This window comes from Engystomops pustulosus, chromosome 3 (assembly GCF_040894005.1).
Source record: "Engystomops pustulosus chromosome 3, aEngPut4.maternal, whole genome shotgun sequence".
NCBI lineage: Eukaryota > Metazoa > Chordata > Amphibia > Anura > Leptodactylidae > Engystomops > Engystomops pustulosus.
In genome coordinates, this window is record NC_092413.1 from 116,199,279 (window position 1) to 116,219,156 (window position 19,878).

The 19,878-nt window shown below is 37.0% G+C and overlaps 1 protein-coding gene across 1 annotated transcript in view; it reads left to right on the top strand.

The window, feature by feature from the left end:
- The first annotated feature begins 6,950 nt into the window (after window positions 1-6,950).
- The window catches only part of SIM1 (SIM bHLH transcription factor 1), a 60,945-nt gene continuing 48,017 nt past the window's right edge, over window positions 6,951-19,878 (top strand). The window contains exons 1-2 of the mRNA XM_072141896.1: window positions 6,951-7,124; window positions 8,250-8,628. Coding sequence (XP_071997997.1) covers window positions 8,454-8,628 — 175 coding nt within the window. The 5' untranslated portion in view covers window positions 6,951-7,124; window positions 8,250-8,453. The remainder of the gene's footprint in view (window positions 7,125-8,249; window positions 8,629-19,878) is intronic.

Below are 19,878 nucleotides of genomic sequence, written 5' to 3' on the forward strand. Positions count from 1 at the left end.
CGAGGGGGCGGCACCGGCCAGCACTGAGCTCCCGCACCGGACGTCCCCACCTCCAGGCTCTCGGCTCCCCCTACCCCCGCTCAAGCTCCAGGCTCCTTTCCCGCTCTCACCGCTAACGTCCCCCCTGCTCCCGGCTCTCCGCCCCCCGGTCCCGGCTCTCCACTCCCTCCGGTTCCCGGCTCTCTGTTCCCTCCGCCCCCCGCTCCCGGCTCTCCACTCCCGTCTCAACCTGTCTCCGCTAACGCCCCCCTTTCCCCTCCAGGCTCTCGGCTCCCTGCCCCTGCTCAAGCTCAACGCTCCCCTACGCTTCCTCGGCTCTCGGCTCCCTCTACGCCCCCCCCCCTCCCCCCGCTCCCGGTTCTCAGCTCTTGACCAACCCGCTTCCGGCTCTCCGCTCCCGGCTCCCCTTCCACTCCCGTCTCAACCCGGCTCCGCTAACGTCCCCCCCTCCAGGCTCTCGGCTCCCTGCTCCCCCTGCCCCCGCTTAAGCTCCAGGCTCCCTAGCCTCCCGGCTCTCGGCTCTCACGACCTACCCGCTCCCGGCTACCTCACCGCACCACCACCGCTGCAGGACAAGGCACCGAAATTTCCAAGAACACGATAGAGAGGTAAGGTTACTTTATCTTTGCATATATATGTGTACTATGAGTATATATGTGTATATATGTGTAAATATATGTAATATGTGTGTGTATATGTGTGTTTGTATATATGTATATGTGTGTGTATGTGTGTGTGTGTATATATGTATGTGTGTGTGTGTGTATATATGCTGTATCTACTGTTTGTTTATGTGTATATATGCTGTATGTATATGCAGCATTTGTGATATTTATCAGGGCTTCTATTTTGTACTACATGGCAGTACTCGGTATGCATTTTATACTACTTGGCGGTACGTTGTATCTATTTTATACTACTTGGTGGCACGCTGGATGCATTTTATACTACATGGCGGTATTCTGTATGCATTTTATACAACATGGTGATACACTGTAAGCATTTTATACTACATGGCGGTATACTGTATGCATTTTAAAGTACACAGTGATACGCTGTATGCATTTTATACTACATGGCGGTACGTTGGATACATTTTATACTACATGGCGGTATTCTGTATGCATGTTATACTACATGGTGATAAGCTGTACGCATTTTATACTACATGGCGATACACTGTATGCATTTTATACTACATGGCGATACGCTGTATGCATTTTATACTACATGGCGATACCCCGTATGCATTTTATACTACATGGTGATACGCTGTATGCATTTTATACTACATGGCGATACCCCGTATGCATTTTGCATTGCTTTATTTTTACACCAAACCAATATGATGGATCTGGTCCGGACATTCCCTCTTTATAATTTTAGGACACTCCGGACCTAAAAAATTAAAAAGCCAAATCACTCCCCTTTCCCTAGAATGCATAAAAAAAAAAAAATTAACAAACAAAATAATAATATAAAGATGTCAGGTATCACTGCATCCCAAAAGTCTTGAGCTGTCAAAATATAAAAACAGTTATTCCCTACACCAAAATATAAAAATGTTTTTAGCCTCAGAATAGGGAAAAATTTAAAAAAATCCTTATAGTTAAGGTTTTAATTTTTTTAATCTATCATAGCCTAATAATACCTATATAAATTTGGTATCCCTGTGATCGTCTCAACCCAGAAAATAAAAGGGTGCTGTCATTTGGAGCACACAGTTACAATTGGTGGACACAAGAAAATATCTCAAATACATTTTTTTTTTTTTTTTTGCAATTCCATCCCTTTTGGAATTTTTTTTAATAGCTTTACAGTGCATTGCATGGAATATGGAATACCATCACTAGGAAGCACAATTTGTTGTTTGCTTGAAATCAAGCCTCCTTACAGTTCTGCTTGTGGAAAAATAAAAAAAGTTATGCATTTTTAAAGACAGGAATTGAAAAATGGAAACGCTAAACAATTTTATTGCCTGGTCCTTAAGGGAATAAGCAACATCCCCTGTTCCCACACTTAATAATTCTTCCTTTTCCTGTCCCCAAATTTTCGACAAATCTCAGTTACTGGCCCTCAATCAAAAAGACAGTGGTCCAGAATGGAGGGTTAATTGTAGTAAACAGTCAAAGTTGGAACAAGCCACTTGTAATCCTGGACAGCATCTCAAATTCAGAAGTGTTGTGCTAAACTTTGGACAATTGCTAGATTAGTATGAAATTCTAATTCTGTGATATACTTCAATTGTGTTAACATAATCAGTGGTTCAGGTAGTGAGGTTCTTGGAGTGGATAATGATCTTCTCATCCAAACAAATATTTAAAGCACCCCTGAATTATAAACTGCATATATATAGTATAATGCTTCCTGAGGTCAAAGAAAACTGCATTTCATAAAGACCTGAGACTACAAAGACAAATGAGGTGCATAAAAATACTCAATGTAGGCGCAAAAAAGAGCATAGGGAAGTGGAAAAAAAAACATTAATGACCCCCAGAGCATCCTCATATATACAATAAAGTAGGCAGGATTTTTATTTATCCCTGATAAAGATAAATAGATTGATCACTGAAATACAGGAATGGATGAGACACTGGAATCGTTTTTTGTTAAAACATAAGGGCAAGTGAAGGGAGACTAGCAATCTTATATGTTATACACGGGAAGCAGGAGACCTGTTATCTGTTATAGATGGTGGAGAGATAGATGAGTACATATAGGATAGATAGATAGATAGATAGATAGATAGATAGATAGATAGATAGATAGATAGATAGATAGATAGATAGATAGATAGATAGATATGGGATGGACAGAAAGATCATGCCTTGTTTATCCTATCCTATACAGTGCTCAGTAGTGTCTTGAGGGGTGGATCCAGAAACATTTTTTTTAATATACAGATAAGATTAGAAACATCTACAGAAAATAGAGAAAATATCTACAGAGAACAGATAGATCGGTAGACAGGTAGTATAGAGAGTAGTAGCAGGCAGCCTGCCCTGTGTGGAGGTTCACTATATTAGGTAGCTAGTAATTGCCGGTGATGACTACTCCTTGGCTGAAGGTCCGGTAAGTGGCCCGCACCGTGCTCCAGAGCCAGGCTCACTAATTCTACTCATTAAACAGCTTTGCGGGTGAGCAGCCATCAGCCGCTTATTCAATTAGTGCTGACAGCCCACCTACTATCTGCTCTACTGCTGCCCTGTCCCTATCATATACATGTCCCAGAATGGGGGGGCTGCACTACTGGGGTCACCAGCAGCAGCCTCACATACATAAGTGATTATTATATCAGAAGATTATGTGCAATATTCATTATCTCTCACTGAAACATTAATCGTACGGCCAGTGATGAAGAAACAGAACTTGAAAGATTCTGATTTGCCACACAGGAAAACCCACTGCTCTTATAGTATCTCATAAATGTGTGACTGTACATTATACATCCCACCCCCATATATTCCATATACTGTATGCATATATATCCACACACTGAGACTCCTAGCATAAAGATCTCATCATAATTAGTGCTGCTGACGTCCACAAGTGGAACACAATTCTATGTGTAAACATTAAAAAAATTAATTTTCAGATTGTTTTAATTAAAAAAAATATTTAAAATGTATTGGTTGTCGTATATTAAAATTTAAGTAAGATATTGTAACTAATGTAGCAAGGTACTGTAAGACACTGTTATAGAACATTAAAGGTATAACAGTGATCATTGCAACGTTCTGTAGGACACTGTAGTAGTAGCAGTAAATTATAGGACTACGTTTTAGTGAATTGTATTGTAACAATTTTATGTATGATAAGGTCAGATTGTTACTCATGTAGCAAAGTACTCTACATCACAGTTCTATGGTATAGAATGGAAAAAACGTACTAGTGTTGTGTACAGTGTTACATCACTTGACCTTAATACACTGTGTTAAATTATGGTATAGTTCATTACAAAAATTGTATTTATACATTGTATTTTGTTATATTTAATATTGCATTATTAAAATAACATCCCAAAGCAACATATTTTATATACTATAGTAGTGCAATAGTAACATACTGTTTAAACGCCATGTAGTGTACTGTAATGATGTACTGTTTAGCAATGTACTTTAATATAGTGTAATCCCACCTCGGTCACAACCTACTTGTAGTTGGGGTGGCTTGATTGATATTGTGTAGAAATATTGTAGCAGAATGTGTGTTGTGTATAGTGAAGTCAAGTACTGAGTGCGACCACCATAATAATGTATTTTTCTATTACAATAGGCTGTTGCATAATGTAAAGGTGTACCTGGGTGCTAATGTGTAGCAGTCATGGTACCTTGGTAATACACTGTGATTTTTAGGGATACACAGAAACTCGTGCAATTATTATACTAATGCAGTGCAGAAAATTGTAGGTCTGTCATTTTCTTATAACATACATAACCATGACTAAGTATGTATTTGCATCGTATTTATGACACCACTGAACTATATACTTACATTATGTAATATTATATCACTGTAATTTTGTCCACTGCCGATGTATTGTGATATTCTATTGAGTTCATATCTGCAAAGAGTTTGCATGTTCTCTCCGTGTTTGCGTGGGTTTCCTCAGGTTTTCTCCCACACTCCAAAACATACTGGAAGGTTGATTAGATGAGCCCCATTGGGGATAAGGACCAATTTGGCAAGCTCCGTGTAGCACTGCATAATCTGTGTGCGTTACATAAAAAAAATATTATTATAGTTAAGTTCTTCTATACATGTGTGCACTGTGTATTGTAATATGACTTAAAATTGTATATAATCAATCACATGTTACATATAGCATTACTCACATGATGTATATACGATACAAGTACATATACAACTGTGTGATGTTATATTATAGTACTGTTTATAGTACAGTAGTACGATGTATGATAGAGGTATTATATACTACTAGACAGTAGTACGATGTATGATAGAGGTATTATATACTACTAGACAGCAGTAGGATGTATGATAGAGGTATTATATACTATTAGACAGTAGTACGATGTATGATAGAGGTATTATATACTATTAGACAGTAGAACGATGTATGATAGAGGTATTATATGCTACTAGACAGTAGTACGATGTATGATAGAGGTATTATATGCTACTACACAGTAGTACGATGTATGATAGAGGTATATACTATTAAACAGTAGTACGATGTATGATAGAGGTATTAACCACTATTAGACAACAGCATCTCTCCTGTAATAAACCTTTTCCCATTTTCACATTTCAGATCTGGAAATACATGGTTCCAGCCTATAAGTGCATGTGCTGCGCGGTTTGGATGAAGTGACCCCCCCCCCCCCCCCTTTCAGCATATGATGATCCTCCTCCTATGGACAGGTAGTGGATCAGGCGACAAGTGCGAACAGGTCGCTAATTGTTATTTACTTACAGCACAATTAGCGCAGAGAGCATTTACTGCGCAGAATATTGCGTCTCTGATGTTTGTTTCTAATTAGATTCACTTGTTTATGTGAAACCAATCAGTAAAGAGCGATTGTAGTTGAGACTGGCACTGCCAGGCAATGACATGAGGGTAACGTCCACTCATATTCAAGAAATCTAGTGTCTCAGACACCAGGGAGAGCAGCACCTATGGCACACACCTATGTCTATTACACTAATATCCAAACCGGATAGAAGAGGAGGCTGCACATCCCCACATTCCAGTGACTAATTGTATTCTTTTCATTTATTAAAATTCATGGCATATTGTATGATATGTCATTCTATCCTTCTATATGTCTTGTCAATATGCTAATCTGTCTTATTAGAATCTTGTATAATTTTTATTTAAAATTGTATAATCCTCCTATCGTCTACTTAATATATTTCTAATGTCTTTAAAATCTGATAATTTATCTGGACATGATTATCTATCGAAATATCTATTAGTCTATTTTTGCAATGTTCTATCCATCGAATTCTCTATTTAACTATATATGCTTCTTATTATTTTATCACGTAATATTATTTATTTTCTTATTACCGACTTGTTTTACCTTTATAATTATGTACTTAATTTTTGGTATATATTTTAACAGAATTATTTGCGATGTATCTGTCATTTGCCTATCTAATAATCTAGAAGTCTGTATATAGTATTTTTCTGCTCATTTGTTTATACATGTCCCATGGAAAACCTGTTATTTAACTAATTTAGCATATTTTATTTCCAAGTAGATGTGTAAATCGATTAATATGAGATGATAGATAAATAGATATGATATAAATATGAGATAGGTAGATAAATAAATATGAGATAGATACATAGAGAGATAAATAGATATGTATATATATACATACATACATAGAGAGGTAGATAGATATGAGATGGAAGAATAAATACATGATAGAGAGATAGATAGATAGATAGATAGATAGATAGATAGATAGATAGATAGATAGATAGATAGATAGATAGAGGTAGATATAGACATAGAGGTAGATAGATATGAGATGGAAGAATAAATACATGATAGATAGATTGATAGATTGTAAGATAGATGGATAGGAGATAGAGAAATAGATAGATATGAGATTGATAAATAGATAGACAGACGTGTATTTGTTATAAGTCTGGATGGAGGCTGCTCATAGTGTGCAGTCATTTTCCGCAGGTCTCTTCCCTTGTGTATGACCTCCTCATGAAGGGAATGAGAAGTGTCGTCCATCCTGGAGCCTGACACATGAGGTAAAGACCTCCATTCGGAGCTGAGTGTGAAGCTCAGGTCTGGGTCCAGGACCGCCACCTCCGCCCGGCTGCTCGAGTGTGCCACAAGGACAGTTCAGGGGGTCACAGGCCATGGCCCCTCATAGTGCACCGCTCTTCTGACGTCACGTCTGCCAGCAGCCAATCCCTGCGCGGATAACAGAGTCCAGCGACCAATGGGCTGTGGCGGGGCGCTGTGAGTGGCAGTGAGGGAGGATACACAGAGCGGCACCGGGGATGAAGTTGTACTAAGTACAGCGCAGAGACAGGAACAAGTTAATGGGTTTCCTGAGCTCCCAATTACCCGCCCTGTAATCAGCACAGCCGCCTGCACGGGACCCGCTCTCCACAGGACACACAGCGGAAAGTGAGTGCTCGGCCTGCCCGCCGGGTGAGGTGGGGGAGGGCACCGCTCTTATCCTCCATAGCACTATAGTCTAGAGATCATATAGAGATAGATATTCTTTTATCTATCAATCAATCAATCACCAATTCCTGTTTAACAATTTGTTTATAATATTAATAATATATCTAGTCATCTCATCTATTTACTCTATCACTATGATATGTTTCATTCTATCCATGGTCTACCTATGTATCTATCACCAATTATGTTTATAATATATCTAGTAATTGTATCTATTTACTACATTTATCAATGAACGTAGATGTATCTATTCTATTATCTATCATCCGTCTTGCAATGTATCTGCTTTTAGAGAGGTTACTAATTTTTCATGTTGCTTTCACTTATTCTCACGGGTTTCTTTCTTTTCAACACATTAGTAAAGGTGAGTCTTCTGACGGCTACTTACTGTACTTTGTATTATATATACAATACTTCACATATGTACTTACTGTACTTTGTATTATATATACAATACTTCATATATGTACTTACTGTACTTTGTATTATATATACAATACTTCACATATGTACTTACTGTATTTTGTATTATATATACAATACTTCACATATGTACTTACTGTACTTTGTATTATATATACAATACTGCACATATGTACTTACTGTACTTTGTATTATATATACAATACTGCACATATGTACTTACTGTACTTTGTATTACATATACAATACTTCACATATGTACTTACTGTACTTTGTATTACATATACAATACTGCACATAGGTCCTTACTGTACTTTGTATTATATGTATAATATAAATAAATAATAAAATAATTTTTAATATATATATATATATATATATATATATATATATATATATATATATATATATATATATATATATTGAAAGAAAGAAATGTATGAATAGACAGATTAAATATCATACATTAACATTCGATATTGAATAATAAGATTACAATGGATAGAAAGATAATAGATGCTATAATTACACTACACATGTAGAAATAGTGATGCTACATGCACATATATTATGACTAGACAGATGTCAGACTGGTACTGACATGGCTGTGTAGTGTCCCCTGACCCTGTGCTCTGTCCTCAGGACTGTCTGGTGACCTGGGAGGACCCCTGATGTGACGACCCTTCATCTGTCCTGGAATGACACGAGTTGCTGCCCTGGCCTCTGGACTTGTGGATATGCGTGCTGTATAACTTGTACCCCCATGCCCGGGGTCGCTCTTATTGATGCTTCTGTGGAGTTGGACCTGTAGTCACATTAGTAGCCAAGGGTTAGTAGGAGATCGCCATGAAAGAAAAGTCCAAAAACGCGGCCCGGACTAGACGGGAGAAGGAGAACAGCGAGTTCTATGAACTGGCCAAACTATTGCCCCTGCCCTCTGCCATCACCTCCCAACTGGACAAGGCGTCCATCATCCGGCTCACCACCAGCTACCTGAAAATGAGAGTGGTCTTCCCTGAAGGTATGTGCTACTCACATAGATTCTCATTGGTTACCTCATCTGTTATGTGTGTACAGTGCCCGCACTGTACCTACCCCTGTGTGTAGATAATGCCCTTACAAAGCCCAGTGCCACCTGCCCAATACTACACCATTCAGATTAGTGATCATCTACATATGTGTATACCATGTACAAAAGGATAAAGCGTCTATCTATCTCTATATCCATTCACATCGAATAACTATATAGACACACACATATAATGATCCTAAGTAGATCATTTACATTATTTAATATCTGGATGGATAGTGAAATGGATAGATGTGTATAATTTATGACTGCATTCACATAAATGAATAAGTGCAGGGAGCTGTGCCTGCATGTATAAATTGGTGTAATAGCTATGGGGAGCAGTATTTTTCAGACAGATATATAACATTAGATCACTTTAATAATACTGGTGATATGACTTGTACATTTTCAGATCATTGACGTTAATAGCACATATTGACATACATGTGGATATAGCTATTTCTATAGGCAGATGCATAACACGATAGCTATGGACAGAGGAGCAATTTATGTACGGATTCGTAACATGACTCGGATAGCCCTGGTGATTTCACAACAGGCATTTAGTTGAATATATATATATATATATATATATATAGCAGAAGATACAAGACAAGGAAGCAGCACTCCGTGGAAAATTCAGTGTTTTTATTTCGCCAGTGGGCAGATGCAACGTTTCAGCTATCTCTATGCAGCCATTTTCAAGCATATATATATATATATATATATATATGTATAAGGTATGGATTCAGGTATTAATGTACAGATACATAACATTACTTTGATAGGAGCTAGGTAGACTTGTAGCCTGGGTTTCTTTGTGCCTTGTAGTGGATGCAGTCAGTCGATGATTTGTCGGCTCTGGGGTCTCTGTGGGCTTCTTTTCTGCGTGATTTCCAGCAGATTTGGCCAATTATTGCCGCTATGTAGCCGCCTGTGTGATGAGAAGAAGCATATGGCGCAGCGTGTAGGGCTGTGCGAGGAAGAATAGCGGCTGCTGGTCCATGGGTGCCCAGAGAATAATGCACCCTCCTCCAGGGGATACACAGCCTGGCACAGCACTCACTATGCTAATGCATGGACAATGCCACCGCACCCAATTATCATCCCCGACTGAAAAGAATCCACAGGTCATTCATTGTCCGGAGTCCTTTTCTTGCATAGTCAAATACTAAGCACTGGGCAAATATTCGCCTAAAACTGGACAAATAATAAGTAATCACCCTTTTCCAGAATCTAAAGACGAAAAGTGTTATAATGAAGATAGTAGGCACATTAGACGGAGAGCATAAAACAGGTATTATGTGTATCCTGTACAAGCTGGCATACTCACTCTAGATCTAATACTACTGTGTGAAGCTCACGATATACTACTTTTTGTTGTTGTATAAACTGAGGGCAATAATGATGATTACTAATACAAGGTCTAATAACAAGAAATCGGTTAAGTATTAGCTCTGATGATAATAATGCTAACGATAATACTAGAAATAATAATACTTCTATAGCTACTTAAAGTACTATGCCACTGACAATAATTATATAATAAATATATTGCTACTAATAATAACACTACTGCTACTAACAATAACAATGCTATTAGAATACCAGGAATAATATTAAATATGACTAACAAAATTACTTATTATAATGGTACTATTCGTAACATTACCACTGATAGTGATAATAATACTAGTACTAATTACAACTACTATAAAACTACTTCTAAACACCAATAATTATATTGGCATTCATTAATAAGGATACTGTTACAATACTTCTACCATTACTACTTATAGATACATGTATATTATAATCAACTTAACAAATAGCATTGACTATAACTCGTAGTATTTTTAATAACACCTTACATAATAATGTTACTGAAAATAAGAGTACCAATAAATCAATGAACACTATGACTACTAATAATGCTATAGCTGAAAATGACACTATAACTTCCAACCTAATTAACCATGAAGGCACTACTACTAATGCTGAATATAACACTAAACAATTCAATAAACTGTACAAATAAGTAAGCAAGCCTATCATAGCACTATGCTAATAGTGGTACTAGCTCTATATCCTCTCAGCTCATAGTAATCATAGTGATAGGTAATAATACTATGTGAATCCCCGTGTAACACAAGGAGGCCTGCAGCTCCTGTACAACATGGGCACGTGGTGCCCTGTGCACTATTGTCTGGCAGCAGAGGTGAGGAGGGGTGCGTGTAGGGTTACAATGTTTATTCTTCCAGCACAAGTTTTTCTCATCTCCTGGCCTTTACATTGGCCACTTTCGCTAATCCCTGCGTTTTTCATGTGGGTTTATATACTGATGTACTGCACTCAACCTCTAGTAGAATAGTTAAAAGACGAGATTTATGTGCAGGCAGCAGTAGCTCTGGTATAGTATGTGTACACTTTATAATAGGTACACTATGTGTACACTATGGAATAAGTAGAGTATGTGTACACTATGGAATAAATACAGTATATGTCTGCTAACCCCAGGACATGCCGTACAAATTGTGGGAAGGGGTTATTGTAGGGGTTCTGAATATTGCAGGTGGTGCATCTGTACATGGATAACAGGTCATGAGCTGGTCAGTACTGACATGAGAACAGCAATGACAGACAGCAGTGTACCCGGTATGTACACAAAAGTATATATCCACAGAATTTACTGTACTGAAGTTTAATCTCGGAATCTATCCAATAATTATTTAATTAAAAACTAAAATAATTACAAGTGTTTCCTGAGGTAGACCTCTATCTATCTATCTATCTATCTATCTATCTATCTATCTATCTATCTATCTATCTATCTACCGACCGACCGAAGTCCATTGTGGGTCCCAGAATCCCGACCAAATTGTACAGCAATAACAATATCAAAATCAGACAGACCTTCAATTTAGTGATGTTAGTGACCCACTTTTTCACTTTCATGAAGTGGAGTGCTGCCAGCTTTTGACATTTCCATATATGAAAAAAAAAACTTCAGCCAAGTGTTTTTTTTTAAATATATATATATATACACACACAACGTTGCCAGAATATGACAAATGTAAACCGTGTACACAAGATATAAAGCAAATGTGTGGAATAAAGTATAAAATGTCTGGCAAAGAAAGAGAAGTAGTACATAAAATATAAATATATAATGTAAGATCTGAGTGTTGAAAAGCAAACAAAACTACAAAACTATTGTCATTCTTTTTATTAAATATAATTTTATGTAGCTTTTCATGTGATGTAAAATAACCAGGGACTTTTGAGTCCAAATATAAAGCAGTTTATTATAATCTGTAGTAATAATTCTATGATCAGTAGGGAACTAAAAAAAAAGAAATCGGAATTATATAATAATATGTATCATGTTCATCATACTGGAATAGATTATTATTATTATTATTATTATTATTGACTAGGCGGATAAGTATACCTTGGTGTTCTTCATGACACCTACGGCTGTTTATTTTACTGCTTATTTAATGGCTTAAAAAATTGTCGCTTTTTGTTCCCTGTATGATCAGCTGGTATTATCTGTGCTATATTTATCTACTGTCAGTTATGTATATACTGCCCAGTACATATCAGGTAAAGCTATGGCGAACAAAGAGATGGTTTGTGTCTATTAATAATAATAATTATGTATTTTCTGAAGCTTTATAGCGAAATCTAACGATTAATGTGTTAACTAGGGTAATAGTAAGCGAAATAAATGCATTATAAATAGATATAATAGAACCATTTCATAGTATAACATATATATGTATATATATTTTTGTTCCCTAAATATACTTACAAATGTTAATTGGCCTATATTATGAAGAGCAAATTCTGTTATTGAAGTGTGGAGCAGACCGCAGTATGAATATACCTGGGTATTATGGATCAGGTCGGTTGCATAGTAATCGCTACACGCATCCAGCACCTCCCAGCGCTTTGCTTTGTACCGATGACTATTTCTGTATGTGTCCTTTGTATTACCCCAGGGCTCCATTGGTTTTTACTCCTTCATTATATAACTCGTTCACCTGATATTCTGCGATTTTTACAAGTTATCTACTGTATATTGCAGCCTCGTGCCTCTATATAGACTTATAATGGGAGTCAAGTTAATAAATATTGCTGAGTGAATAACTAAACCAGAAAGTCACTGTAACCTAAAACACGAAAAAAAAACTTTAAAAACATCAAAATATATTACTTCTCCAGAAATAATCCAGAAATTATATTTACATACACGAATGTCAGCTGTATGTTTAGTCTGTCTGTATTACTACATGTGGTCAGTATTACTCTGGATAAATATTGCAGCAATGTGATGCAGTCATGAAACAGCTCCAGACCCCATCTACAAGCATCGGTAGCAGCACAAGGAGGAGAGGCCACACGATTCTCTTTCTTGTAAATACTTAACTCTGTAGCTGCATTTCACGTATGTGATCCTACACATGGAGAGATTTATAGAAGCTGCACTATAGCCAGGAATCAGAACACCTTTTCCAGTTTGGGAGATATGTTTTCATTGTTTCTTTTACATTGTGCTTAATTGGATACTAATCTAGTTCACCCTGACACAGGGAAACTCACAGCATGTCTTTCCTATAAACTATCATGGATTCATGAATATTTTTAGGTTATGTATATGTTTATAGATCAGGTTCTGGTACACGTGAATATCCATAATTTTTTCAGTAGTTGCGTTAATTTTCACTGCAGTTATGCCAATTATCCTAAAGTGCAGTCGTTTCTTGCTGTTAGTATATGGGATGTAGCATCAGGTGGGGTTCATCTGACATTAGCAGTGACCATTGAGCCCCAATGACTATAATAAGGTCCTTCAGGTGTCTGTCTCACTAGCCTCAATGTTTTCAGACATTATGCACAAATATGAACCCGGCATTAAATTGGTTAATATTAGTTTGCCTTCCACATTAATGACTTGTTAATGAGTTTGTTATGAATGATTATAAATATAACAGAGTAAATTTCACCATGAGCTTTAATGAAACAATGTTAACATTTTTCCACAATAGGTTTTATTTCAGTTTCCGAATCCTGTAGTGTCTTACTGTCTTCTCCAGGTAGGCAGCTGCTTGTAGAGACAGACAGAAATGGCACTTAATGTGAATGATAGTAGCTCAGCTGGAGATGGGAGGTCCTGCTCATGTATCAGCACCTGTTAGTTATGCTGGATCTTCCCTGAATGGGCCTGTAGCCTCTCCTGGTGAGACAGTGAACACCAATGTAACAAAAATGTTGTGCCTTGAAATAAAGATAAAACTTTTAGTTTTTAAATTTAAGCCTTCTGATACCGTCTCATAAATATCCACCTCTCATCTGAAGTAATGGCATTGAATCATTAGAAATGTAACTGTTTACTTCCAGTCCTGGTCACCAGGAACAAATAGGTGCATGCCTCCATACAGACAGGTATGAGAGTTTTTCTCCTGTATCTGTCACATATATCAGTTCTATCTACCTTTTTTTTCCTACCTCAGCCAGACACAAATGATGACAGAATTGTTCAGTTTGAGCATCTAACATGCTGCTGTGTGTCTGTTCCATGGCCACCATGTTACCTTCTGGAGTCTGGAACAAACTCCTACATCATATTCAATAACTTCAGTGATCTCAAAAAGAGCTGCACAAATTATATTCAAAAATTGTTTAACTTTTCATTTTCTAGTGTGGAGGAAAGCCCATGTCAATGTAATTATAGAAAATACTGTTGTTTCCTGTCAAATTGGACAGAGGCATGTTTCAAGTCTGCTGTAAAAATGTCACTTAAAGTAAACCTACCATGATGAATCTACTATCAGAAGTATATCTGGTGGTAGATTCCCCCTGTCCACCTCTGCTCTAATGTGTAAATTAATAATCCTGGAACCTAATCTAATTTGTTAACTTTAACTTTATTATCATAATATGTACATTAACTGCAGAGACTACCATGGCATGTACTAGCCTTAGCTGCCAGTGCCAGGCCCGACTAGTACACGCCCCAGTAGCCTCTGCAGTTAATTTGCATATTACTAAAATAAAGTTCTTAACACTTTGGGTTAGGTTTTCAGATTTATTAAATTACAGATTAGGGCAGACGTAGGCAGGAGGAATCTACCATCAGATCTACTTCTAATAGCATATTCCTCATGGTAGGCTTCCTTTAAGACTGGTTCATATATATTACTTGTGTCAGACAGATGTTCTTCGCCTGATCTGGACACAGTTGATGACGTTCTGTGCACTACTGACCAATAGGAAACGGATGGAGAGACACCTGGAGTCATATATGATGCTAAGAGTCCTCATATAGGAAGACATTGGATCAGTTACATTTCCATTTGGATTTCTAAACCACAGTGAATGGACTCTATGAAGGATGAATAGACATAGATGGACCCATCTATTTCTTTCTCTGAAATCTATATATTTGTAAGGGTTCTTTTAGATGGGTTTCATGGTATTTGTAAAAATCTCTGATGGCGTACGGATGTGAAAAATGCTTGTCTGATAAAGCCCATGGCAGAAGTGTGTATCACTTCATCATGATGCTTACATTCCCTTTGGTTTGAGTGACAGGTACACTAATCTCCAATTACCAAAGACAATGTTCAAATTGTTTCTCAACTTTAGGCTTCCTGTAGCCCATGGAAATGGGATCATATGTTGGCCTGATTCCATGAAATGCACCCCTAGTAAAGAAGGGGAGCATTATACCAAAATATAATATATGGACTTCTAGTCTGCCAGCTGGTCTGTAGCGCTGGTACTGTATTATCTGTTGCTGGCACAGAAATATGGCCTGAAGATGGGAAGTGTTGTATTGTATTTTGGTATAATGCAAGGAATCCCCTTCTGTACAAAGTGTGCTGTCCATGGGATCGAGCCGACATGCAGGACCATTTCCACAGGTTTCATGATCTTAGGCAGGAGGCCTTAGGATGCAAGAAGATGCTGCGGCAGTGATGTGGCTGAGCTGTGGCTGGCCACAGAACTTAAGTAATTGTGTCCATAATTCAGAAGAAAATTATTATTTAGCAACAGTTTTATGTACTGTTAACAATAATCTGTTACAAAAAAATAATTTTGCTATGAATTATGATCACAATTACTTTGATGCTGCCTGGCCGCCCGTCTATTTGCACCCTTACTCTGATATAAATAGCACTGATCCGAAGCGGCAAACTGGGTCTCTACCCTTTTCTGCTAAGAAATATTGGAAAAAATAGCACAGTAGCCAACGTTTTTTTCCGCTATTATAACAGAATTGTAATGGAAGGCTACCTGCTTTGCCAGAAGTCAACAGGAAATGGAAAGTATTCTTAAAGTGGAGAGTGTAATGGAAACCCCAGACACAGGTGTGAACTGAGCCTTAGTCCAAACTCGAGAACTGTAAACATTTATATGTTCACAAGATTGCTGTTTGTTTCCTATAGCAACCAGTAGTGCAGTATTCTTACAAGGCTACTAAACTCAACTAAAAACAATGAACTCTGTTAAGTGTGAAAATGTGTTTTCTTGCATTACTTGACTGCTAGTTAGTGTAAAATCAGCATAGCAAAGTCCAGTAACAGTCCTGGAATATGAAAAAAAAAGAAAACCAGTGAAAGCGAGCATATATCATGTACTGCAGGAGTCCTGAGAGGCAGCATACACTTTCCAGTGACCTTCTTACCAAATTGGGCTAAGTTCACAATACCTTTCCTTATCTCCATTAAAAAAGTAAAGAAGGGAGATTTAACTGAGCTTTAACGTATCCCATTGACATCACTGTAAATATTATGTCATCTGCTCCACTTAGACACGAATCTGTTATCCATGCGCTTTTTGGACAGAAAAATTACGGGGGCTGCAGTACTTTTCAACCCTTTGAAAAAACACATGGATAACGGATACCTGCCAAACTGACCATAACTGATGACATATAATTTACAATGATGTCAATGGGAGTTTTAATTTATTTGTTAAAATTCTGTTAAATCTCCGTTGTTAATGGAATAGTAGTGTGAAATGGGCCTTAGATTTCTTCAGCTCATCCACGAACAAGATCATCAAGTGCTGTATGGTAATATGTTTACTGTACTGTACTTCTAAATGATTTATCACATTTATCCTGTTGAATGGCATCATATTTTTAAACAATATAGAAAAGAACAAAAAGCAATTTCCTACAATAGTAAATGTTTGAATGTAAACAGAACAAATAGTGAGCAGTATATGTTGTCTCTAATCAACATAGAATTATAGAAATAAAAAGCAAGAAAAACTATCTTTAACTTTTTAAATGGAGTACAACTGTGCTTCTAGGGTTGTATCTCTAGGCTGTTAATTCCTTGGCTCCACGTCCACCCAAAGGCAAGTTTTCAAGGCATTCTATACACTATGACATCTCAGGAAAATAGAAAATAGTTGTGGCTACTCTACTGGAGATGTCAAAAGATTACTAAAAACATGTCCCTACTATACATCACTTCCTGCCCTGTAGCTATTGGCTGAAGCTTCACCTTAGACATCCGGCTGGTCTGCTCCTTTCATTCATTTATGTTGTAATACTATTAATGCAAAGAGCTCTCTGCCCTTTAATAGCCGCTTCTGCCTTCAAGCATTACACCAACTTTCTTCAGAATTTCCAATCTGTAAGCTCTCTGCATATATGGATATTTGGTGTTGTCTTTCTGTTAGTGTGTTATTAATGACCTATAGAAATAGAAATTTTGCTGCACATATTACAGGTGCTCTGGAAAGGGTCCAAAATCCTGTTAAATATAGTAGCAATTGATTCCATTCACACTGTATGAATGCTAAATGATTTTATTGAAATCCTTTCAGTGATGTTTCAGTCCTTCCTAGACCTTCTTCAGACATGGTAAATTATATAAATATGACAGAATTACGTAATTACAAAAAGATTTAGACACAAAGAGACTTGGATACAATATAAATATAATCTAAAAATCTATTCATCCTATCTAAGATCATATGGAACAAATGAGATATTATAAGTGAGATCCATAATAGAATGGGTATGACTAAATGGTATCGTCACAAACAAATAGATACAATAGGGCATATCATACAATCAAGCATATAGTAGCTCAAAGAATGTATGTAACATAATGTTTCCAAATATCGGAAGTGGATCTTGTGGCAGGTAATTTATAACCTGCTGCAAGATCCACTTTGTATAATTGGAAACATCTTAGTATATACTTGATATTGTTGTGTTTTTATATAGTATCCAATTACTTTGCATCTGGATCTTTTTGTAAATAAGTAATTCTATCTCATTTATAAAGTTTACAGTGCTGAAATCATTTAGCATTCATTTAGTGTGACTGGAATCAATTGCTACTAATATTAATGACCTATCCTATGAATAGGTGAATAAATGGAAAATGCCTTTACTAATTGTATTAGTTCTAAGGTAAACATTTTGAAATATTTTTTTTCCAAAAATCAGCATTTCTTCATTTTGTTAAATGATCATTACCATACAACTTTCCAATATGCTCTCTGTATCAATTCCTCTGTTTTCTAGGTCTTCATGATGACATTGTACAGGAATCTCTAATGTTTACTTCCAATTAATAGAAATTTACCCGTGATGTCACACAGGTGTAATGTTCGTTATGTCTATCCAAAGCAAGTAAACATTGAATTTTCCTAGAGATCACAGCAATCAGAGATGTAGAAAACTGTGAGGAATTGATACAGAAAGTATTTTGAAAATTGTATAAAACCTCATTAAACAATAATATTTATTTTCTGTACAGGAGCACCCCTTTAAATATAAATTGACAACTAGTTATTACTAGTTGGGGTATGCCGTTTAACAGTTTAGCAGTAGTCAGTGATGAGATCTTCAGATTTTATGGAACAAGCCTTTCTAATAAGGTGAAAGTAACCTAGTTATTATTAATTCATAGAAGATGCAACTGCCATGTAAGCTACACAAATGATGCCCCAGAATTTTATTACTAAAATCGGACAAGTCAGAATTTTGACCAGCAGCATAACACCAGGCCGAGGAGCATTTAGAGGTTCTAAAGATGTTTATTATGTACTATACTATACATTACTATAGAATTTATACACATTTGTCAGGAAGAGGGTTGTTTGGGGCCAGCAGGTTGAGGGTACTCCTTAGCTAGACTCCTTCATAAGAAACCAAAGTGCTGCATACCACTCTTCTTTATTATTTTTAGTTTGTGAAAGAGAACTTACACTTTGATTTACACCTTAATCTAAAGCTGTTATAGCATGGCTTAGTTTATGCCACACAAATATGCTAGATTTTAGGCACAGTTTTGCCACACTTTTGGTGCAAGCCCTTTAAAGGAAACCTACCATTTATAATGGTCGGTGTAAGCTGTAAGTACCGGGCACCAGCTCAGGATGAGCTGGTGCCGGTACTTACTTTCGTTAGTGTTATAAACCGCGGTATTGCGGTTTTAACACTTTTTAAACTTTAGAGCAGAAGGGGCTTCGGCGCTGCGCGCGACAGCTCCGCTATTTCCTACGTAGGCGCGCGAACGATCGTGCGCACGCAGCGCCGAAGCCTTCTCTGCTCTAAAGTTTAAAAAGTGTTAAAACCGCGATACCGCGGTTTATAACACTAACGAAAGTAAGTACCGGCACCAGCTCACCCTGAGCTGGTGCCCGGTACTTACAGCTTACACCGACCATTCTAAATGGTAGGTTTCCTTTAACAAGAGACCACAACTTTTTTGTAGTGCAAGATAGTTTAGATGGTGGTTTACTGATTATTTTTATCATTGCATTATCTGTGATGTTGTTTGTTGTTCCTCTCTTGTATCTTAAATCATTTTTGTTGTGTTGGAAAAAGTGGGTGTAACTTTGACTTACAAGATATTCTAGGACACTTCTCTTGAAAGAAGTCTAGTTGAACTTATAAGCATGCCTAACCAATACAGTGTTACTTAGATGCCATTATTAGGGTCTTTATTGTCCTTACATGATGCAACAATGCAGATAAAATGATATTTTATGTATATAGATTATATAGATAAAGTATACAGTATATAGTTTTATGTTTATGCGTTTATGCAGTTTATAACCAAGTGAGTAGAAGGCAAGTGGATCAGAGCCATTAAGTAAGTGCTATAGTTCTGTTCTTCAGTGAACCCCATAAGGCTACACATGGCATTCATAAGGCACAGT